This window comes from Colias croceus, chromosome 13 (assembly GCF_905220415.1).
Source record: "Colias croceus chromosome 13, ilColCroc2.1".
Classification (NCBI taxonomy): Eukaryota; Metazoa; Arthropoda; class Insecta; order Lepidoptera; family Pieridae; genus Colias; species Colias croceus.
This window is the reverse complement of record NC_059549.1, coordinates 2,393,437-2,404,657: the sequence shown is the minus strand read 5'-3', so window position 1 is coordinate 2,404,657 and position 11,221 is coordinate 2,393,437. Positions and strand designations below refer to the sequence as shown.

The following is an 11,221-nucleotide window of genomic DNA, read 5'->3' as shown; positions in this document are numbered from 1 at the left end:
AGAGAAAGTGATAAACTCAAACTCAAACAATCATTTATTTAATTAGACTACTATTTAGTAGCACTTTCGAATCGTCATTACATAAGTATTTTTAACATTTACCACCGATTCGGAAAGCAGTATCTATGGAGAAGAACCGACAAGAAACTCCATAGTTGCTAAAGAAGATTTTTCCAGATAGTATAGAGTCACGAGTATTTTATATTAATTCTGTCTGAAAATGAATTTACAGTAGCTTATAAGACTATTTTTTCATTCGATTTTCACTTATAATAAATGGTAGCAGATTATTGGTTCTCAAATAAAACAAAAAGTAAATCAAAATCATTATTTATTATTACCTATAGTCAATAGGCACAAGTCACAAATCACAATACTTAAATAAAAAAGTACATTCTAGGCATGAAACGAAAATACATTTTACGACAAATTATAACCAAATCACAATCATCATGAATCGCATTTATTTAAACCAATTATTTCACTTAAAACTAAAAAGCCTTTCCTTCTATCGAGATCCTACAATACTAAGATTAAAAGAAAAATATTTGATAGACATGCAACTTCTTATAATAAAAATACAAATTTAAATCGTATTACGATACAATTGATACAACTTTAGGACTGGCTAACATAAAGAATACAGACTTATAATAAAAAAATAAAATTGAAAAAACAATTTAAATATTATTTTGTCGTTTACTGCCGTCGCAATAATGTCAATACCTATTAACTTAATGCACAGAAATCAATAAGATATTATAAAAAAGCAAACTACACTAAAGATCTTAAACTACAATATGAAGTTGGCCAGTCTATGAGAATTAATAAGAAAATATCCTAAAGAAAATCAATAAGTAGTTTCAATACAAAAATAAACTTACTTAACTCTACAATATTTTAATAACCGGCTTATTTTAAGGGAGATCTTATTCTAGCCGTGGATCAGAATATAACATTTTATATTTTCAATCTCGTAAGTTTATTATTACATTTCAAATATTGTTTACAAACGTTATTAACTAAGTTTTACAATATTACGTACACGACAAAAACAAATTTTATGTCATGTTACAAAAATACAATTTTAGAAAACGAAATTCACTTACAACTTAAATTTTCTAACTGAAATGTATTCCAAAACAAAACTCCACAGGTTGATGAAAATTACAATGTGAAAAACTTGAAAAGAAACTTGAAGTTATTTTTCTTACTCAAAAGTAGACGCAAGATAAACTTTTAAGCTTACGGTTAAATTTTTCTATCTCAGCCTACAACAAAATTCAAAAGTAATGTACTAACTCAAAACTGCTCTAATTTATTACACCTTTCTATCATAATATTAGAGTGGTTAACATTAGCGGTAGCAGCGGCGACAGTAGCATTAGTAACTGGTGTAACTCAACAGTAAGCTACTCTAACTCAAAAGTAATTTACTCCAACTTTATAATCTACTCTAATTAAACCATCTACTTAGACGGCACCTTACATCAAGAGTGGTTAACATTAGCGGTAGCAGCGGCCACAGTAGCGTTAGTTACTGGAGGCAGAGGTACCAGGAGGTCAGCAAGTCGACCCGCTTCGCGCAAACCGGAGAGGAAAGCCCCGTGCACTGTGGCCGGGTAGTTTCGCATTGTATGCTCGCCTGGTGGGAAAAATAATAATTATTAGATGTATATCTGTTACTGGAGTGGAAATAAATACATTTATGGCTATTTATAACAAAAAAAAATGAGAAGTCGAGGTCATTGTGTTACAAAATTTTCCTTGCTTAAGTTTATAGACTTAGACTTGTTATATTGATATTTTACTGCTTAAAGAACATTTTAATTTTGGGGCCAATTGAGTATACACAAATATTTTTGACTTTAGCATCAGCAACAAGTTATGTACATAATATATGTATATTATATATGCCATAAAAAAAAACTTACCAGCAAAGAAAAGCCTGTTTTCACCCGACGCATCGGGAACAGGAGCCGCCAGCAAGTCGTAGTCCGCACCCGACGAGCCGACAGCTACGAAACTGTACGAGCCTCTTGCGAATGGATCTGCGCGCCATCTGTATAAAAAACAATGATTTAATAATTAGGTATATACCTACATAAATTTTCTTTAAAGGAGAAAATCTAAGCAAACTGCGTGAATCACAGTTTCACCTAAAAACAAAAGGTCAACGCGCTCTTTACATTGATATTCAAAGACACCATTCGAAGGTAGCTAATAAAACTATCCGTTCAAACAATGGCAATACAAATAGGCTTAAAATTCAATTCCCAGAAAAGCGGGTCACAAGTCACGGCAATGAATTAAACACGTAAACTTTGAAACAATAGTAAGTCAACCAGTAGGTACCAGGAGAGTAGCAAATGAGAGGAGCTCCGTTCCAGATCCAAATGTAAATGCTTAGAAAGTCAAATGTCTCTCGGAATCCGCTCCTAGACACATAAAGTATGGGTCGAGCGAGGCGATTACCACACAATTGCGTAGACGCAAATGTACATCGCTCCACTTTATGTTGCTCGCACAATGCGCCTGAATTGCGATCCGCATACGAAAACATACATCAAGCTATTCTTGCCAGCGTCATACATTATGGAGGGCTTCCAACGTGTCTCTTAATAGAAATATATTGCGTACGATATATGCACGGTCCGTACTTAACAATAATGTGAAAACGATAAATATTTCACATCAATATATTCATGTTAATGGCTTCAATTATTCAACGTATATTTCCAAAAGTGACGGAGATAAATTAATAAAGGTAAGTTTATGAAACCCATCTATATATAAATCTTTCAACGTAGATCTTTTATCCGCATCTTCTAGTAATCATTACGATTAATGATAATATTATGTATATTTCTGACGATATACCTGATTCTAATAGAACAAAAATAACCTCTTTTTAAATTTCATTGTAAAATTGTAACTCACAAATATAAAAAAATGTATAATGAAAAAAAACATGACCAATAATATAAAGGCTAGGTATATTTTATTTTCCATATGAACCCGATTGAAACCAGAAAACGCGGGTAGTTATAAACACATAACTCACCTAGTAACCACGCACTCCTTAGGTTGCGGCACCGCCGCGTGACCGAAGATGCTCTTGAGCACGGCGATGCATCTGCCCACTATGACGTCATCAGTCACGTTTTCCATCACGGCAGCCGCTTCGCCGGCCACCAGTGCTAATAGCACTGGAGCACTGTATAGGTTCCAGAAGAGGAACAGTTCACCTAGAGGAAAAAATCTTTTTATAATAATATTTTCTTATTGCAGGATAACATCTTGATATCGAAAATCCGAAATATCATCATAACCATTAAAATAAAGTCAGAATTTACCTATGTTCTAAATGTTCGAAGAACCTGCAGTGGGAACAAATAAAGGTCGATAACGTTGATGACATTAAACTACACCATCAAATAAAAATCGATGGACAATAGACATAGCTTGCAACTATCTAGTATATATAAGTGATTAGGCTAAAACCAAAAGTAATGGGAAAGTATCAGTTCGGTAGGAATTAAAACTTAAAAGTATAAGCAAACATTGTTCGTTATTTTTTTCGTATAAAGCAGAACATATCAGACCATCAGATTCCATTCACAGGCGTTCATTGTGCGAGTTAAAATCTTAGCACCCAATTAACTTCTGGATTCCGTCAAGCGGCCTCACCAAGCGTCTCTGTATTTCCCACATAATTCTGTCACGCTATCAAAATCAGATAGGTAACGCTTACGCCCGAAAACACTGAATCAAAGTGAAAAAATCCATCGCACTACACATTGTTCCGGCATTTCCAACACCTTAATGAAGTTAGCCGAGTACACAACGAACCAAGGAGGTGTACTAAAGCATAACGTAAAAAATGTCTTGTCTCGGCCCGTTCCGTGATTTATCGCTTAGGGCTCCCCTCAGGGTTGCTCACTGGCGTTAAATTATTCAGCTTTTAATTCGTTATCGCGTTGGCCACCGCTGTTTCTACGTTTTACACTATTTACACCGGGAAATAATTTACGAGTGCCATCCTTGGGGAGCCGAGATGTGCCGGTTAATTTGTGGCTTTTGGGTGTAGTTTAATATTGATATATATTTTGCGTGCGCCCGCCTCTTAAATAATATCGCACGGGGAATTATTAACAAGCCTCCACTTTTATCATTCAATTTGTAGGTTTATTTTTAACAGTTTAAATGTTATTCTCAAGTGGCATGGATTTTACAAAATATATTTTTTGCAATTACAAGCGCTTTTTATGTTAGTCAATAGATTTTATCAATGGGTTAACTGACCTATGATGATGAGAATTAGTTTGAATAAACTCTATCTAAATCAGTGAAGTATTTTAGACGTTAAGGACTTACATATACGTAGACAGCTCCTTCCCAATTGTAGAGATTTGACCTAGAGCATACCATACTTACCTTACCAATACCAACATACACAATAGAAAAATAAACAAAGGAATATATTACTCACCTCGACTAGCAGTCGTAGTGCCAACATGACCGAACAGATTCGCGCTCGGGTCCCAGAAAATGCGCTCGAAGCACAACACAACTTTGTTCAAGTTCCCGTAGCCGAGTCGCTTTATGGCCGCCACCTGATGATTAATTAAGTGACGTTTTAATTAAAGTCACTTCACTATTGTATACATAGTTACATACAAGTCGAATTGAAGTTTGCTAAGATGTGTTCCCTAATATTGTTGAAGTAGTTCTTATTAATTTAGAGACGCGTTAGGCCGTTTAACTTTTACTAAGACTCATTGTTTCACATTGGATCTCGTATTAATTGTTGTTATAATCCATACTAATATTATAAGTCTGTCTGTTACTCAATCACGCCTAAACTACTGAACCAATTTGCATGAAATTTGGTATGGAGATATTTTGATACCCGAGAAAGGACATAGGCTACCTTTTATTGCGAAATTTGACCACGGGCGAAGCCGGGGCGGACCTCTGGTTTAGTATATATTATATCGATTAATAATGCCAACACAAGATTTTGAAAGAAAAGTTCAAATAGATTCGACCTTTTAAGTATGTACTTAATACAATTTTCCTTCAGTTAGTGGCTAAAGTACACGTATGGATTAAAAGTTCGCATGGTTGCTTTTAAGTTATTATAGAACATAATCCACACCACAAATTTTCAAGCAAATCGGATCAAGAGTTATTTTGTAGAGAAACAAATAAATATGAAGAGATTATACATTATAATCTACCTACATGTAAATTGTAAATATTAAATACGACAGGATCTATTAACTATAATTATGTATTAATATTCTAGAAAGAAAATCGTGTTAGTTAGTCAAGAAAAGCTCAACAGATTTCAAACAATTTATTAAGGAAACTTAAAAAACTATCTATTATTAGAGTAGCTATTATAATACAGTAAACACCAATAACGTATAAAAAGGATAGACATGCATCAAGCTGGTATAAGTTGGGAAATACAGATGAAGAGTTTGTTTGCTTGAACGCGCTAATCTCAGGAACTACTTGTCCGATTTGAAAAATTATTTCAGGGTTAGATAGCCCATTTATCGAGGAAGGCTATCGTCACGCTAAGACCAACAGGATCGGAGCAATGCGGGTGAAACCGCGGAGCACATCTAGTTATTAATATTTAGTTTATAGCGTCACAAACTATCAACCAACGGACAAACCTTCCAATCAGGCAGCGGTGGGTCGAACTGCACAAAGTTCTGCTGATTCTGACCATTGTTCGCTACGGCTATCTTCAACACGCCCAGTGGTAGAGTGCATAATACCACGTCACCTGGAATAAAATAGTTACTTGAATTATCAAAACATTAATGTTCATTAATTGGTAATGAAGATGAAATGAAAAAATGTTTTCATTTTTCATGAAAAAATGATTACATTTTTATTCTCATTTTCATTTTCATTTTCACTTGCGTCCTATCTAATAATATTATGTGCGTGAATGTTCCTTTATTAGATTACTAATATTATGTGCGTGAATGTTCCTTTATTAGATTACAAATATATGGCGTGGTTGTGAAATCCAAAATTAAAAAAAAACTAGATCCAAAAGCTGTCTTGAGTGCCTTGCTGCCAAGGTATATAACACGTTTTTAATGAAGTGTACTATATAAAGGTGATATACTTATACTGTTTACCAAAACATACAATTACAATAATAGCCTTTTTATATTTGAACAAGTTCTGAACTTTATAAAAAATTGCACTAATTTTAAAGTATATTGTATTGTATAAATTCAAAACGATTTTAATTGAATTCGAGTGTTTGTGACACCCGTTTAATAGTTGAAATGTCCGAGTTAAATGAAAAATGTATTTAGTTTTATTTTATGGTAGTTTAATCCAAACAAATCGTGAATAATTAAATATTTTAAAATAATGAAAGAGAGAACAGAAAATGCGTGCATTGGATACCGTTCTAACTAATAGAACTTTACGTAAGGAAAACTTAGTAAAACACACACATACAAACACACTATAATGATCATGCACATTATAATTATTTTTTACAAATAAATTAAATAATAATAATATGATTATATAATAGAAATAGACAACATAATAATACCTTAAAATAAAAAATAAACATAACGATTAATGCGTTTCGTGCTAAAGGTGTACAACAACCCAGCATGTACATTGTACATACTACACAATGATATGTAGCGGTCATATTTTTCAGTAGCCCTTTTACCTATAGAGAATTAAAAAGAAAAAACATTTGCAGCCAATCCTTTAGGAATCCTACAGTTATTTATAGAAACCGTTCCGCCACCAATCAAAAATCGTTACAGAAATAGACGCATCAAGTCAACCAACGCGTTACCTTCCAAAATATTCTTAAAAAAGTTACCTGCGATACGTATTGCACGCCCATCAAACGCCATCCATCATCTATATCTATCGAATAACATTCTGGAACATTCCAGAAGGATTCCACCGAACCAACAAAGCCGAGGCCTACACACGCTAAATAAAGCGCTCTCCACTTTAATTGCGGAGGTTTTTCCTTTGTGACAGTTCAAGTGAACGAACACGGTTTATGTTTCTGCTAGTTCACTTTAATGGAGTGAAAAATAGACGTCTTCAATGTTTCGGTTTTGCGAGAACAATTCTTTGTACTGTATGAATGCGTTTGTGAAAAAATGGTTTGTGTGATACGTTGAACTTTTTGCAAACGCTTTGAAATGGTCACCTTTTAAACCAGCCGATTAGTTGGATAAGCCGATTGAAAGGTTTTAAATCGGGTCTCATACAATTGTGTTTTCTTTATGTTATATTTAAAAGAATAAACATGTCTACGGTAAATACATTTTCGAAAAATTTTTATTCCCAGCAAATAAAAAGTGATTGAATAAACTTTAGTAGCGTAATTTAAAAATTATCTCTATATCTGTATCTCTTTCAATATAAACTTAAGTTAAAAATATACAGTTGAATTGACATGGTAGGCCATATTAACTAGAATAACTTCCCAAAGTTCGTCACTCTGTTTCCGGAGCAGTTTCAAATTCCCTTTTGTCTTATTTCAGTTTGTAAAGTAACCGGAACGTATTTTTTCGGCTCATCAAAGTAAAATTAGCGATTTTGACTTGCAAATCAGCCGCGATAAAGAAAATTACTAGGCGCCCGTTCGCGTTGTAAATTCTTATAACATCCCTTAATATGACCACGGATGCCTTGTTTCAACAATGTTTCCTCCATTTTTTATTTTATGATTTAATTACGCACTCATTGTTTGTGAGATTGAAAACATACTTTGGTTACAAAATATGTTTTGTTTATTTTTGTCGATTGTAATTAGAGATATATGTCTTTAGTTATATGTTATTGATATTTATTCGGAATAGTCTAACTAGGTACGTATTCGCATAGTAATTTTTGTATGAGTATTGTATTTCTCATTATTACTTAATAGTGTTTATTCGACTAAGCAATTATCCCTGGTTTTATTTCAGACGACTCTACCGCTCACGATATTATATAAGTCTTCACAGTTCACTACAGTTTGTCAATCATAAAACATGAACCTTTATTAGCACAAAGATACTTTAACAACAAGAGCCTAATAACCGTCAATCCACCGAACTTCGTTCATTTAAAACTAAGCCGATACGGTAGCTAAGCCGAGCCTACGGATTTACCACGCGTTTTAATCTTAACGTAATCACCGTATTATTAACTACAGTATACGAAGTATCCGATAAATAATCGTTTCCGATCGTTTCTGAATAAAAAATCGTGTAAATTATATCGGAATCAATGGACAGTTTATAGATTACGTTCATATGTTAGTGTCGACGCTGCATAATTTAGTTTTAAGAGGCATGAGGCGGCGATTCGTATAAAGTTTTAACGATACGAGCATTTCTCATTGGCATTACTTCAGAATGATTAATCAAAAACAAGTATCGAGTACAATAATCTCGACTATTAGGGAGATATAAACTTATGTGTAGTGTATAAAAGTGTTAATGAGATGAACATTTATCTCATGTGTTGACGATTTTAAAATTGAAGTTATTATTGATGTTTAGGAATATATTTTAAATTAAATTTCTTGTTGATTTAATAGCGAATAATACCTTACCAAATAAATTCAGATTACTGAAATTTAAATATAATAGCTAGCTGTTTAATTAAATGGCTGGATATAAAGCAGGACGATAACTTAATGGCGCAGTTTAAAAAAAGACACCTACTACACTTTGAATTTTGAATGCTGATTATGCAAGTTGGTTCCAAACATGTCAATATAATTAAATTCTTCTGGAACCAAAAAAACTACATACAGATGTAGTTTGTTCCAATCCTGTGATTAAAACTATAATGTACTAACCTTTAAACGTCTGCGTTTGTCCAGGTGCTCTCGGATTGACCGCCTTCACGGTGACCCCCGGACCGGCGTACGATATCTCCGAGACGGAGGTGCCCAGCCTGATGTCCAGCCCGTCAGCCAACGCCACGGGCACGCACGAGTATCCATTGCGAACTGTTGAAGAAAAGTATCGTTGAATAAGAAGTTATGATAACTGTTATGGTACTCTTAGTGGGTGTAAAACATTGGTGAACTTTAGGTTATATCCGTATGCATAAGGTGGGAATAACTTTACAATTAAATTGTTTTATGTTAGAAGAGTGTTTTTATTATATTCCAGGCAAAACAATTAACTCATGTGTTTCAATAATTGTGATCGTGAATAATGTTATTAAAAATCTCTAGCATACTCTTCAGTAAATCTTGTGCTACAAATCATAATTTCAATAGAATTTCGTACTTTATCTTACAATACTCGTATAATCTGTAACTTTTTATTAACGATAAACGCATTCTAGCGTGAAGCAGCCCCAATGCACCTCACACTGCACACCAGAATTATATTTCCAATTATGGGACAATAAAGTTGGTGCGGCCACAATTATGTCAAACGGCCATTGACCCCGCTCCCCGACCCAGTTCCCGTGATGGATTTAAATTCAATTACGATATACGAATGCGACGTTGAGGAGATATTCACGTAGGGATTATACTGAATGCCCCAAAAATCGATCAGTCAATTGATACTTATAACGTGTAATGAATTAGCTGTTTGCGACATCGTTGGTGGTATATGGGCAAAATTGGTGTGCGATTTAGCTGATGATTTGCACTCGAATTTAATCTAGCTTGTACTTGTATGCTATTGAGGGATATACAAGTAGAGTGTGCATGCTCGAATTGATAATTTCATATCATTAATTCATTATAGTTCACAGTAATTTATCTTTAGTGATTATTGTTAGATTACTTATTATGTACTATAAAAACTTCATCTACTTATTGCGAAGGTGATTCTACAAATTAAATTATATTTAACAATTCGAATAAATTTAAACAAATTTTACACAAACAATTTCGTACAGCAACCAATCATACAACAACAACAATAACAACAAAAAGAAAACAATGAAAAATACCCGAACCCAAGAAAATAATTACTTACAATTTATCAATTAATCATACACATATCGGGTATCAAATTGTATTTATCTGCAATATAATTTGATACGTGTATATCCCAAAAAATATTGTATTGTCGATATCACGCAGTGTGTTGGACGTATCCGATCCGGTAGTATGTAAATTGATGAGCCCCCTTGCGAACTGTGACAGCCACCAGTGTGTCATTAATTTTAATGAAAAATGTACTGTAAAGGCTTTGCCAGATAGAACACTTTTTTAGGGCATTTTTTTTGTGTCTCTCTCTCTCTCGATGTTAGCCAGAAGAGCTACTACGCCTTAACGGGGACGCGTGGGTTAAGGGAAGGTTCACTCTGGTGGTAATGAAGATCACGAACCTCTGCTTGGGTTGTCGCTTGAATAATATTCCGTCAAAACATGAGCGAAACAACTACACTGACGCGCGATACGTTCTTTTTGTCACAACGAAGCGTGTAGGTAGTGCCGTACTGTATACGGCGTCATAGCGCGGCGTTAGGTTAGGGCCCTGACGCGCACAAAAAACGCGTTCTATCTAACAAAGCCATTAAATAACGGCACGAGACATTGGAATCAAATCAATTGAACACGATACCTGTGTTAAAACAATGCTAGATGTTAATTGATCACTATCGATGGACGCGGTCACTGATGCGGCAATAATTAATATAAATGTGCAGGTTACGTGACTTCCATTGATGGCTTTATTTGGATAATGTTTTTGTAAGAAGGTCAAGTGTCGTGTTACATACCAATAAAATTTAACTTTGTTTGTTTGTTTGTGACAACAAATATCAAAGGCATGTAGGTACAAAATTCAGAAGGAAAATTCATTTGAATCCTAAATTATTTTATGGTCATCATGTATTATGTATTATCTATCTATGATAATTTGTATTTATATCTTAAAATAATATACACATAAAATGTAATTTTAAAACCAAGATAAATTAAACCAATAAACTAAAAAATTTTAAACTACATTTCATATGAAATTTATTTCCCGAAATCGTTTTCATTTTCAATGAAGTCGTTTCTTCCTTTATTTTGGCCAGGCCTGTCTGTGTAATTAGGTCAGGACATCGCCACTATCAGTCGCCATGACGTCAAATTTAGTGCAACTGGCAACTTCTTACCAACAATTATTACTTAAATACACCCCTGTAAAATCGCTCTAAGACATCTGACTACAGAATAAAGAGGACTAAAGAA

The 11,221-nt window shown here is 33.9% G+C and overlaps 1 protein-coding gene across 1 annotated transcript in view; it reads right to left on the bottom strand.

Annotated features, from left to right (window-relative positions):
• Nucleotides 1-318: 318 nt before the first annotated feature.
• LOC123696832 (lysine-specific histone demethylase 1A) overlaps nt 319-11,221 on the bottom strand; it is a 315,499-nt gene continuing 304,596 nt past the window's right edge. The window contains exons 11-16 of the mRNA XM_045643207.1: nt 8,870-9,022; nt 5,691-5,803; nt 4,493-4,616; nt 3,065-3,248; nt 1,935-2,062; nt 319-1,645 (exon numbers count right to left, since the gene is read on the bottom strand). Of these exons, the coding sequence (XP_045499163.1) occupies nt 1,491-1,645; nt 1,935-2,062; nt 3,065-3,248; nt 4,493-4,616; nt 5,691-5,803; nt 8,870-9,022 (857 nt within the window). The 3' untranslated portion in view covers nt 319-1,490. The remainder of the gene's footprint in view (nt 1,646-1,934; nt 2,063-3,064; nt 3,249-4,492; nt 4,617-5,690; nt 5,804-8,869; nt 9,023-11,221) is intronic.